This window comes from Fukomys damarensis, unplaced genomic scaffold (genome assembly GCF_012274545.1).
Source record: "Fukomys damarensis isolate Sample0158 unplaced genomic scaffold, DMR_v1.0_HiC HiC_scaffold_11, whole genome shotgun sequence".
Lineage (NCBI taxonomy): Eukaryota > Metazoa > Chordata > Mammalia > Rodentia > Bathyergidae > Fukomys > Fukomys damarensis.
In genome coordinates, this window is record NW_022900923.1 from 46947112 (window position 1) to 46959606 (window position 12495).

The 12495-nt window shown below is 44.5% G+C and overlaps 3 protein-coding genes and 1 long non-coding RNA gene across 17 annotated transcripts in view; 2 read left to right on the plus strand and 2 right to left on the minus strand.

Annotated features, from left to right (window-relative positions):
* The window catches only part of Traf3ip3 (TRAF3 interacting protein 3), a 25261-nt gene extending 21254 nt beyond the window's left edge, over positions 1-4007 (plus strand). Inside the window, exons 9-12 of the mRNA XM_033761988.1 lie at positions 691-847; positions 1836-1969; positions 2774-2887; positions 3693-4007. Of these exons, the coding sequence (XP_033617879.1) occupies positions 691-847; positions 1836-1969; positions 2774-2887; positions 3693-3785 (498 nt within the window). The 3' untranslated portion in view covers positions 3786-4007. The remainder of the gene's footprint in view (positions 1-690; positions 848-1835; positions 1970-2773; positions 2888-3692) is intronic.
* The window catches only part of CUNH1orf74 (chromosome unknown C1orf74 homolog), a 123305-nt gene extending 117049 nt beyond the window's left edge, over positions 1-6256 (minus strand). For all 8 annotated transcript variants that reach the window (XM_033762239.1, XM_033762238.1, XM_019205850.2 and 5 more), the window contains exons 1-2: positions 5893-6256; positions 4389-5289 (exon numbers count right to left, since the gene is read on the minus strand). In XM_033762239.1, coding sequence (XP_033618130.1) covers positions 4414-5205 — 792 coding nt within the window. In that variant the 5' untranslated portion in view covers positions 5206-5289; positions 5893-6256 and the 3' untranslated portion in view covers positions 4389-4413. The remainder of the gene's footprint in view (positions 1-4388; positions 5290-5892) is intronic.
* Positions 6257-6279: 23 nt separating this feature from the next.
* The window catches only part of LOC104854579, a 10101-nt gene continuing 3885 nt past the window's right edge, over positions 6280-12495 (plus strand). Inside the window, exons 1-4 of one of the 4 annotated variants that reach the window (XR_778170.3) lie at positions 6280-6556; positions 8036-8191; positions 10669-10787; positions 12087-12214. This is a non-coding gene — a long non-coding RNA (uncharacterized LOC104854579). Of the gene's footprint in view, positions 6557-8035; positions 8192-10668; positions 10788-12086; positions 12215-12495 lie in introns of those variants that run through there. The other 3 variants (XR_004516694.1, XR_778168.3, XR_778169.3) reach the window with 3 other exon arrangements.
* Irf6 (interferon regulatory factor 6) overlaps positions 11760-12495 on the minus strand; it is a 13385-nt gene continuing 12649 nt past the window's right edge. For all 4 annotated transcript variants that reach the window (XM_010613168.2, XM_010613167.3, XM_010613165.3 and 1 more), the window contains exon 8: positions 11760-12175. In XM_010613168.2, coding sequence (XP_010611470.1) covers positions 11951-12175 — 225 coding nt within the window. In that variant the 3' untranslated portion in view covers positions 11760-11950. The remainder of the gene's footprint in view (positions 12176-12495) is intronic.

A 12495-nucleotide genomic window follows, 5' to 3' on the forward strand; every position in this document is an offset into this window, starting at 1 on the left:
TTTTTTTTTTTTTGGTACCAGGGATCGAGCTCAGATCCTTGCACTTGTAAGACAGGCACAGTACCACTTAGCTAAATTCCAGGTCCAAGGCTTTTGTTTTTGAGACAGTCTCGCTATATAGTTCTGGCTGGCCTTGAACTCACATCACTAGTAGCTTAAACAAGCCTCAAACTCATGGCGATCCTCCTGCCACAGCCTTCTGAGTGCTGGGATTACAGGTGGGCACCACCACACCCAGCAAGCTTTTCTTAGGGTAACCTTTAAGCAAACTGGAAAGCAAAGAAATGGTAGGAGAAGAGATGAGAATAGCGTACTTGCATCAGTGCCACAGATGGGTGACCTGGAGACCAGGAATACACTGTCTCACAATTCTGCAGGCTGGAAGTCCAAAATCAAGCTGTTGGCAGGGTTGGCTTCTTCTGGGAACTTTGAAAGAGGATCTATTCCAGGTCTTCTTTGGCTCTGTAGATGGCCATCTTCTCTGTCTTCATTCCCCAGAGCATATCTGTGTCTAAATTTTTTCTCTTCTTGTAAGGATACCAGTTATTAGATGACAGCCCACCATAATGACCTTATGTTTACTTGGTTACTTCTAGAAAGACTATCTCCAAGGAAGTCACACTCTGGAGTTGGTGGGAAGTTAGGATTTCAACATATTAATTTGGGGAGACAGCTTTCAATTGATAACAGATGGGAATATCTTTAAAAATTAAGGCTCTAAGCAAAGGTGTGAAGAGGTTCTCTGCAAGAAATCCGCTAGCACATACAAGTTTCTTGTGTTTCCCAACAGGTATGCTTCAGAATCAATCCTTACAGCTTCAAGAACAGGAGAAACTCTTACAGAAAGGTCAGCACATTTACTAGCACAAACGCTAAGATAATGCTCTTTTGCTTGCCCACGTAGAAGCAGGAGGACGAACTACATGGCCTCTTGGAGTCCCAGCTGGTTCTGGGAGTCACTGAGTCAGGGATATAGGGGAGTCTTCTAAGAATGATCACTGGCCCTGGGGACCCCTCATAGCTAGACCTCTATCCGAGGTTCATAAACTGTGAAAAGAATTTCTGCTTTCTCTGAAAACATGATTATGCTGAACATTTCAATAAATTAATTTTGAACTCAGGATTTCATGTCAGTTTTTACACACTTGACGTTCCAAACCACATCCTATCCCAGGCCCAAACCACACAGCATTCAAAAGTCAGTCTCACTTTAGCCCTAAGAATAGTCTGCTGTGCAAGCTTCCATATATACAAGGGGCAACAACTCCTCCCATATCCACACCACACAGCCTTCTGTTTTCTCCTCACAATCACCAGGCGTACTACACAAGAGAAGGCAGACATCGTTGGGATCTCTGGTCATGCAAATCAAGGACAGCGTTAAGATGAAAATCCAGAATTCTGATTCCTAGACCTGTGCTCTTTTCACCCTTCAGACTGCAAGATGGGTAAAAACCATCTTTAATCACATACCATCAGTTGTAGGGTCTCAATGCCATTTTCAAGACTTTGAAAGGAGGATGTAAGTTATACTGAACCTCAGCAAACCCACCTGACAAGCTATCAAGTATATGAAGTATATGACACGCAGTCAAAGAAATTCAACTAATAAGTATTCACTAAAAGTATCTGGCATCAGACAAGACTGAGGACACAAAGTTAAGGGGCCAATCCTGCTTTCAAGGTGCTCAAATGCCAGCTGTCTGTCCAAGCTTAGCAGGGTCCCAAATGAAAGTTCTCTAAGCCAGAAAATTCCACTCCATTCCATCTAGGGCAGGCCCTGCCCTCACTCCTGGGTTCTCAGGGGCCTGGCCTCACTGTCACTGCTCTTTTAGATCAGGCTTTGCCTATGTGGACAACAAAGCCTTCCCTGGAAGTGGAGCCTGAGAGTACAGGGAAGGACAAAGACTGGGATCTCAGAGACCAGCTGCAAAAGAAGACTTTGCAGCTCCAAGCCAAGGAACAGGAGGTGAGACAGTGACGTGACTGTGAAGGGTCACACCTAAGCAACAGGGGAAGCTGCTGGGAGACAGCTGGAGAACAGGGAGTTGGGTTTAAATTGGGATTACATGTGCATGGGTATTCATGGGCCCATATAAAACAACTCTTCCTTTGGGTGGATTTGTCAATCGTTTCCCTGCCTCACTTATCCAGCCCCTATTCAAGGTTTGATTTTATTAGTTACCTTTCAAAAGTCAACCTTGGCTCAAACACATTTGATAATTAATTTCTCAAGCTTTGTCCCACACTGGGTATCTCTGGAAGTTTTATATAGTGTCTCTTAAATAGCAAAAACTTCCCAGCCAGGGATTTAGCTCAGTGGTTCCAGCCTGCCTTGCAAGCACAAGGACCTGAGTTCAATCCAATTCCTGGTACCAAAAAAAAAAAAAAAAAAAGACTTCCCTAGGTACACACACATCCTTGTGAGCATTCAAAAACAACCAGCCCCCAGAACAGACCTGGATTAAAATCACATCCTGGTCTTTTGTGCTACAACTTCATTTTTTGGTATTCCCCATTTACAAAGCATCTGCACACACACTGTCCCATAAAAACGTTTACATGCATAAAATGTAATGGAACACAATCATTTCAACAAGCACATTCCAGACAAACTAGGAGATGGTAGAAAGACAAACTGAAATTCCTGAGAAAAGCTGGGAAAGGACAATGGCTCCATGGGTGAAGGAATACCTTAGTCAGGTCAGAACTCCTTCCTGGGTTCTGTCCCAGACAGAATTGGTGGTAATGACCTTGGTGACATTCTCCCCAGTGCACAGAACTGCATTCAGAGTTAGACAGCCTCAGTGATGAGTACCTCTCCTGCCTGCAGAAGCTACAGGACTGTCGCGAAGAGCTGAACCACAGCCAGCAACTGCCTCCCACAGTAAGACGGTCCACCTTCCTGTACAGCACTAGATGCTGGTGGGACAATTCCATTTTCAGCCAAACCTTGCAGATAAAATTTATCAGCCCACACCAACATCTGACCTCAGGTCCCACTCCACATGGTTTATACCTTGCTGATATGAAACCAGGCAACCATCAAAGAAACACTAGTTCACACATCCACGCCTAATTTTCATGGAACTCTTACACCCAGGAGAGAAAGATCCATTACAGGCTGAACATCCCTTCTCTGAAAAGTCTTACTTTGAAATATTCTGCATTTGAAACTTTTTGAGCATTAGCATGATGTTCAAAAAGTTCTGGAGCACTTCAAATTCCGAAGTATTTGGAACTTCAGATTTTTTAAATTAGGCATACTCAGCTGGTAAAGTTTATGTAAGTATTATAAAATCAAGAAACTCCACAACCTGAAACACTTCAGGTCCCAAGCAGTTCAAATAAGGAATACTCAACCTGTATTAGCTTAAATATGGAAGAATATTCTTTGTGAGCATGATAAGCACAGGCAAAAGCACTGAGGCATACAACCACAGAACATAATTGTGCCAAGTTCTTTCCTATCCTTGATTTTCTCTTCAGCATTTAAATACCTGCTCCCTATGTATGCTCCCTGGGCTAGCAACCACTACAAAAGTGGCATTATCTCAAGGGAGGTGACAGAAGCCAGGACACAGAAGTGAACTGTTTCTCTGCCACCAACCAAGATTTTCCACTGGGCTAGAACAAGATTATGTTCTCCAACTCATGGCTGCTTTCCCCTGTCTCCCTCTCCCTCCACACAGAGGCAATGTGGCCGATGGCTCCCAATACTGATGGTGGTGATCGCTGCAGCACTGGCAGTATTCCTGGCCAACAAAGACAGCCTGACAATCTGAAAAGCTTGTGACAATTGCCGGGGATAAAAACAAAAAACAAGCAATTCAACAAAAATCTCAGGTTTGGTTACTTCATAGCTTGGGTTCTCCCTTCAAATAAACTTGGATTTGAGGTTTTTCTAAGATACTGTAAACAAATTTTACCTCACTGAACTGTTTCTTGGAAGTCTTGATTTATTTGTGAATAACATGATCATCTCCCAAGTGTGATACGTAAGCATGCTGATCCAATCTGTCCAATTCAGTTAGAAGTATGTCTATAAACATGCGGAAACACACAGTCCTTCTCCTTTCCTAGAAGACACTATCATTGTACGCAGGCTACAAGGGCATACTATTTGCCCTCCACAACCCTTCTTTTTCCCCATCTTTCCTTCTATCACTTATCCAATGAAAAAATAATAGGCATCTCTGCTCACGGAAGACATGCCAAACACATACTACCAATGCTACCACCACCACCACCATCACCTATTCCCAGTGTCTCGTTTAGCAGATAAGATTGCAGCATTCTTTCCTAGTGTTCTTCAAACACTTAGACTTGGTACTTGAGGTGATGCCTAGTTGACACCCTCAACACAGAGATGATTGTTTACAGGATACCTTTCATATGAGAGGAGGGTTAAAGTCAGAGGGCCACTGTTGGCAGTGTGACTATTTCAGAGGAGATGCTGAGGTCAGCAAAGTCATTCTGACTCCTAAATCGGGTTCTGAGGTCCTTCTCCCAGGCATTTAGAATGTCCTTCAAGGCTGGGAACAAGCTCTCTGGAACACTAAAAGAATACAGCAAGACTGGGGGCTGACTTGTCAGCCACGAGGTTCGGGCAGTGAACACACGCAGTGGGGCCAGGGTCAAGCAGTTGTCATTTCCCTGGTTCTGGTGAAAAGTATATGAGACAGGATAGCCCAGAAGGAGCCCAAATACAGTACAGAGATTCCAGTCTGAGGAACGGAGCCTGCTGAGAGAGACTCCTAGAGATAGGTCTCTCTGCAGCTCCTGTAAATGCACAGTGATCTCAGTCATGAAGACCTTCAGGTCCCGAAGCTGGTTCAGGGAACAGAGGGAAGGGTGTGGCTGGGAGCTGGAGACATCCACCAATGCTATAGTACCATGTAGCACTTGCTCCAAGCGCTGACATGCATGCTTGGCACTAACAATGAGGCTATTCTCTCCAATCTCAAGAACGTGAAGTCTCAGGTTGAGGAGACCCAGCCTCTGCAGCTCCTCCAGATATCTCTGGAGTGCCAATGCTCCGGCACAGCTGTAGTCATAAAGCACAGCTGGCTTCAGCCCTCGGGACACAGCTAGCACCTCTCCAGCTAAGTGAAGGCAGACGGCTCTGGACGGACACTTTCTCTTTCCCATGCCCAGGGTCTGCTGAGCAGCTGCCACCAGCAGCTGGGGACTTGGTGTTGACATGAGATCAAGAAGCAGCTTCAAGCATGGCCTCCTTAGCTAGCCAGTTCCTTTCCCAGGTCGCATCTCAGCTCCAGACACTTGAGCCTAGAAACAAGGTGGTAGCAGGGAATTAACACCAGCCACTGACACTGCAGAAAACTTACCAACGGCCTTACCATTAGGTCTTATATCTCCTATAGGTTATTTTGACCATCCAGTTTGGAAGGCTGATGTAGGCCAGATAAGTCCACCAGCGTTATCTGGTTAACTTAGTCTCCTTCGGTCCCAAATTCGTGTCTTTCTGGCCTTACAGGCAGATTTATATAATCTCTAACTTCTATTTTAAATGTTCCAAGTTGCAAATTATGTCCCCTAATTCAAACCTTAAAAAGTGTAGAGCAGAGAAAAAAAGGCAGGGCAGTCTAGCAAAATTCACTGCATTTCACCCAAAACTGCCCTTCTGGAAGAGACTTCTAGATTCCAAATGAATTCTTTCCATTGCCAAGTTTTTCCCTTCCCCTGAAGAACAATTGCAACCGCAAACTGATTAACATACACTAGAATGCAGATTAACAACCATCTCACCCTGAGACATAAAAATAAATCAGCTAAAAGGGCAAGAGGGTTGTATTTACTTCTGGGCCCTCTTTCCCCTCGTAGCAGCTACCCAAGGGCTGTGGGAACATAGGACACTTCCAACAAACACACCTCACACCCAAGACGGCAGTGACTTTGACTTGGTATCTGACGCAGAGTTCTCCCTCAATGTTTCCACTTCCGCTGCAGGTACGCGGGCTCAATTTCCGATTTCCTGCCGGCTGTGGGATAGGCGACAAGGCCCCTGCGCCCCGCCACAGCACTGAAACACCCGTCTGCACGAAACAGTCTAGCAGCCTACACAGCTCCAGGTGGCGAAAACAGTCTGTTACGCATGCGCACCCACTCGGGCTCTGCAAACTACGTCTCGCTTCGATGACGTCATCCACAGGCATAGCTCGCTCGCGGTACAACTGGCCGGGCCGCCTCATGACGTCACAGACGTATGTCCCTCCGACGCCCACCCCTTCCTGCCAGATAGAGGCCGCCCCGCCCACCTGCCTAAGGACGGTGCTGGGCGGAAGTGACGCATTCCAAAGTCTGTGTCCGCTTCCCAGAGGAGTTAACGACCGGGCGCACAGCACTTAATAAACACTCGTTGCTTTGTGTCTGGAGAAACACGCCTTTCCAGATGACAGCTGACATACTTTGCAGAGTATCCTGACCTAGGCGTAGTACTGTACAGCTGTTTTTAAAAAAGAGCAAACTTTAACGTCCCTAAATCCTAAAGGCTGCATCCTCGCCCAGGGGAGAGCTCTGCGCAAGGTGCGAAGATGTAAGTATCCGTTCTAAATTTATGTGCTAGGCACAGTTCTAGGGTCTGGAGGTATTTGCAGAAGAGACAGAAACCCACCTTCATGGACCTGTAAGCTTCTGGAGTCCAGTTTGCTGATTTCAAACGAGAAGCGAAGATCCAGGGATTTTTCATTTAGCTTGTTAGGAAGAAAAAGAGTTAACCTAGGCGTTAACACCTTTTAGATCCAGCGGTTTGACCCATGAAAGAATTCCTTGAGAAAACACCAGTATCTGAGAAATTTTCAAATGTATGGGCAGCAGGACTGAGAATACAGGAACTGTGGGCGCCTGCTTCTAGGTTGGTGGTAGCTGCGGAGCGAAGATGGGACCGGCATAGAAAGGACCAGCTTGTATGCGCTGCCAGCCTGATGGTTAGCTCAAAATAAGAGAAAGATCAAAAATTAATACAGCTAGTCCTTCTTAGAATTGTTTTCTTTCCCATATTTATATATGGGAGTGAGCAAGAAGTCCTCCAAGTGCAAAACTTATGTGCTGTAGTTCATTGGTTTATTATAGCAACAAATTTTTGAGAACACACTATGTATCAGACAGTGTTGTAGACTGCCGTACCCGGGTTCCCTGAAAATAAGCCCCACCAGGAAGACAAATCATGCCAGAACTTGCAGCGAAGACCAAGGCAGACTTTACCTTCAACAAATTTATAGTCAAGCAAGACACAGGTGCTCCCCAATTACAGAGACATGGTTATTCTGAGATAGTTTGTAGCGCTATGTAACAACCAAGGACCTAACTATGGGGAAGAGACTCACCTATATCCAGATTTGCACCCCCCAAATTTATCCTCCCAATTCATCTACAGTGAGTTCTTTTAATCTTTAATCTAGTGGTGGGTGAAAGCACAGTGAGGAAAAAGAAGAGCCAGTGACATCTTGAGTTTTGGGGTTTTTTTGTGTGTGTTTGTTTGGTTGGTTAGTTTTGAGACAGGGTCTCACTATGCAGTTGAGACTGACCTGGAACTCACTATGTAGCCCAGGCTGTTCTCAAACTTATAGAGATCCTCCTGCCTCAGCCTCCCGAGTGCTGGGATTATAGGCATGCGCCACCATGCCCGGCTATAGCCGGTGACCATCTTAACACCCTTTCCAGTCTTAACCAAAGTGGAAGCAAGAGAACACACTTAGCATGAGTGGCATAGCCTACAAAGGAGTCATGAAACAGACCCTAAGAAAAGGACAAAGTGAGGCAAGGTGGGTCACACCTGTAATCTCAGCGTTCAGGAGTCAGAGGCAGGAGGATTGCCGTGAGTTCCAGACCAGCCTGGGCTACATACTAAGTTCAAGGAGACAATACCTGATATCTATCAAAACCAGAGAAGTAACCAGAAAAGACAAGAGGGCAACCTCTCATGCACTCTGCCATCATTCTGAGGAAAAGTCAAAATGAGGAAGAAACTGAGATATCTATTTACATAAACCACATAAACCATTCTTCCATCCAGAAGGACAGCCTGGCTGTTAGCCTTTCAGAGAAGGGGATAGGAACAGCCCACATCCAACAGTCACCCCGCCAAGTTACTCTGACGGATTATGGTAACTCTGAGCGCCTGGATACCAAACATCAAGACCACTTCACCCACTTAACTACATGAGCAAAGGTCAGTTTCTGTGCCTTGCATGATTTCTGATCTCTAAAATCCCAACATTTCCTCAAAACTGCTCACTTGACTTTTACCCAGATTTGTTTCGGTCGTACTTTTTAAGTTTTTCTTTCTATCAGTGGATGTTTCCAGTACATGATTACATTCATCATGAGGAGTTGGTACATGTACATAACACATCTTGATTCTTTTTATGTCCTCTTCCCCTCTCCCCACTTTAGCTCTTGGTCCCCTTCCCTTTTGCAAAAGATCTGTCACCCTGTTTTCTATTATTTATTTTTTATTTTGCTCTATATTTATACTTAGGGTTTCTCATATAAGAGAAACCGTGCAGTACTTAAGCTTATGGTTTCAAACTTCATCCATTATCCTACAAATGACTCAAATACATTTTCTTATCCATTCATTTATTGATAGACATGTAAGCTGCTTTCATGCTATTATTGCTGGGCGTGGTGGCACAACTCAGGAGGCTGAGGCAGGATGATTTCTGAGTAGGAGGCGAGCCTGGGCTACATAGTAAATTTGAGCCCAGCCCCAACTACACAGTGAGACCCTGTCTCAAGGAAAAAAAAAAAAAAAGTTACCTATTGTAAGTTGTACTGCTTTACATATAGGTACACATGTATCATTTTAATGTCTTTAACTCTTTCAGGAAGCTATCTAGAAGGGAATAGCTGGGTCAAATGGAATTTCTAGCTTTAGTTGAGGAATCTTCATTCTGATTCCCACAGTAGTTGTACGAGTCTACATTCCCACCGTCAATGTAGAAGGTTCACTTTCCCCATGGCCTCAACAGCATTTGTTGTTTGTTTGTTTGTTTGTTTGTTTGTTTTTTGGTACCATGGATCGAACTTGGGTCCTTGTGCTTGTGAGGCAGGCGGCGGAACCACTGAGCTAAATCCCCGGCCCAGCATTTGTTACTTGATTTCTTGATCTGAGCCATTCTTTCTGCAGTGAAATGGAATCTTAATGTGTTTTAATTTGCATTCCTCAAATGGCCAGTGATGTTGAACATTATTTTCATCTATTATTGGCCATTTGTACTTCTGAGAAGCATTTATTATTGATGCTCAATTTTTGATTGAGTCTTTTATTTTGGGGGGCCTCTTCCCCTCTTATTTAGTTTTTTATATATCTACCCTTTTTGTTCTGTTTTTTGAGACAAGGTATTTCTATGTACGTCAGGCTGGCCTTATTTTTACTTAATTTTTTATTTAAGTTTTATTAAAGGCAAGAAAAGAAACAGGCTCTACAGAGCACCTTTAGCCCAAGTAAAAATAGGAAAAGAACCACATCATACAGCATAAGGGTGGGCCATCCATGCCAGACAGAACACAGTGGGCCAGGGTGTCCGCAAACATTTCATCTTACAAATGCTGGAACTGCGCTACTATGCCTAACTTTTTTTTTTTTTTTTTTTCTTTTTGAGACAGGGTCTTGCAATGTAGTTCAAATTTGAACTCACTGTGTAGTCCAGGCTGGTCTTGAATTTGCATCAGTTTTCCTGCCTCAGCTTCCCAAGTGCTGGGATTACAGGCATGCACCACCATGCCCAGCAGCGCCTAGCCTGTGAATTCTTACATATTCTAGATATTGGTCCTCTATTTGAGGGAGCTGGCAAGTATTGTTCCCATTCTGTAGCTTGTCACTTCTCTCTGTTGGTCATTTCCTTTGATGTGCAGCTTTTTAATTTAATATGATCCCATTTGCTGATTTTTAATCTTGTACAACTATGGTTCTGTTCAGAGAAAGTTCTTGCTCATCCCTGAGTCTTCAGAAGTCTTACTGAACCTATTTTATCTTCCTGCAGATTATTTTAATGCTTAAATCTTTGATCCAGTTTTTAGTTTAGTACCTGGTAAGAGATATGGGTGCAGATTCACTCTTCTGCGTGGTCATGCTTTAATAATAGAAGATTCCACCAGGTCTCTAAGCAACCCTAAAACCCAGGCTCACACATCGGAAATGAGATCCACTGTCACATTTAACTAGTTGAGCTTTGGTTTTTAAATAAATCTCACCCTGCATTCGGTATTTGTAAAGTAGGAGGTTGGTTCAGGAGTCCAGCCCACACACACAGACTTCATCATGAGGAACTGTCGGGCAGCAGTAGGCAGGACGGTTGGGTCCTACATCCAGAAATGAGCATCTTGTTTTCAATTTTGGTCTTGGAATTTAAGTTATGTATAATTTTAGTAGGGAACTGAGAAAGTTACTGAGTCAGACCGGTTTGTGACACATGTGGCTGCTGTGTTCCACACACCTCACCTTTGTTGTTTACACCCAGCCCCTCCGCCAGTGAGGGGAATGAGCAGGTGTATGTCAGGTGGGCCTTTTCCAGAAGACACTGCCAGCCTTGCCTGACCACCGCCTTAACACACCCAAGCCCTCATTTTTCGCAGCTGCAAAAATCCACGTGACAGGAAGACTCTTAAATGTCTCTTAACGAGAACTGTCCTTTCTGTACTCAGAGGAGTAGAGCCAACGTGCCCAGCTCACTTCCAGGTATCATCAGAAAAGAGAACACAAGGAACAAAACGGGAGTTCTGGCTCGCCACACACATAAGAGGTGGAACCCAAGTGAAGACAGGTGTGATGGTTTGGGTCTGGATGTCCCGAGCCTCATGCGGGCAGGGGTGACTGAGTCTCCAGTGTGTGATGCTGGGACTAAGGGTGGCTCATCACTAATTCGGTCCACTTATTGGCTTGGCACTGCCCTAATCCTGGTAGCCTAGATACAATATGAGGGATAAACAGAGGCTTATCTTCTCCCTTGTGGCTTTTGCTGTCTTCTGCCACCCTGCCCTGGAGCCAGCTGAATATGGATTGAAACATCTACAAACTGTGAGCTAGAATAACCCTTTCCCTTTTAACTTGGGGTGTCACATAGTTTGTCTCAGCAAGGAGAGAAAAGTGATGCACAAGGTAAACCCTGACAGCCCACTCTCACAGAACCCCTGAGCTTTCTGTCTAGTTTCCCTTTAGAAGTTCACTTAGGAGTTTTTTTACTCACAGGTCGGGTGACTTTCAGACTTTGGCACCATTTCTATTTAGATATCAAGGCTGGTTCCTAGGCAACCAGTCAGCTCCTGTCCCTCTTACTTCCCCCATCCGGGAGCCAGCTTACAATACTAGCAGAACAGGTCAAACAAAGCTCAATCCTGGACAAATCAGGCTTGAGGAAACTTTAATGAAAGCAAGGAAAAAAATCAGTACAAGAACAATGCAAAAAGGTTCTGTTCCAGGCAGTTTGGGAACAAAACAGAATGAAGTAATCAAATCAGGGTTTTAGAGCTAAATGAAATTTGGGTGTTATTCCAATCTTTATTTATTTATATGTAATAAAGTTGAAGCCCAGAAGTTGCATGACTTGTTCAAGGTCACAGTGGAAGAAAAGCTGTAGCTAGTACCCTGGTGTCCAAACTCCCAAACCTAATCTTTTTCTATATCATACTACCATCAGATTTAAAAAAGAAAAGGATACAGGGTATGGAGGTGCACGTTTGTAATCCCAGCACTCTAGAGGCTGAGGCAAGAGGATCACAGAGAGTTCAAGGCCAGCCTGAACCGCATAGTGAGACCCTGTTTCAAAAAAAAGTATGGATATTTTCCATAAATTAAATCAATTTTAAAAGCTAGGCATATTTGAGTTACAGACTTCTAACATTAGAGGAAAACGAGATTAAAAGCTGGTTAAGTCTGAAAATATATATACAATATGGGGGACAGAAGGAAGAGGGAAGGCGTTTGTGATCACTGGGTAGGCAGGGCAGGAGGCAGCTGCATGTTGGGGGTGGGCTGCATGGGCTGCCAGCTTTCCTGAGTTTGGAGGATGCGGTACAGCTGCTTCAGCTGAGTGACAATGTTGTCTTTGATGTCTGGGGTTGAGATCTGCAGGCGGACACTGCCACTGTCAAAGGAGCGTGTGAAGTCACCGGAAAACATCTCGTAGATCATCCGAGCCACCACGGGAATAACCTGTTCATGACAGAGCACATGAGCATCCACGGAGGAAAAGGCATTTTTAAATAGCAGGAGAGACCCAAGGTGAAAGCCACGCTGCTGTGTAGACACATCTCCCTCCATACTGTCTGGCCAGGCTCTAGACCATCTGTTTGCTCTAGCAGTTGGTTCAGCTGAGCCTAAAGAATCTGGTTATTGGGGCCAGGGATTTAGCTCAGTGGTTCCAGTGCCTGCTTTGCAAGTGTAAGGACCCAAGTTCGATCCCCGGTACCAGAAAGAAAAAAAAAAAAAAAAAAACAGATTAAAGAATTAAAAAAAAAGAATCTGGTTATTGG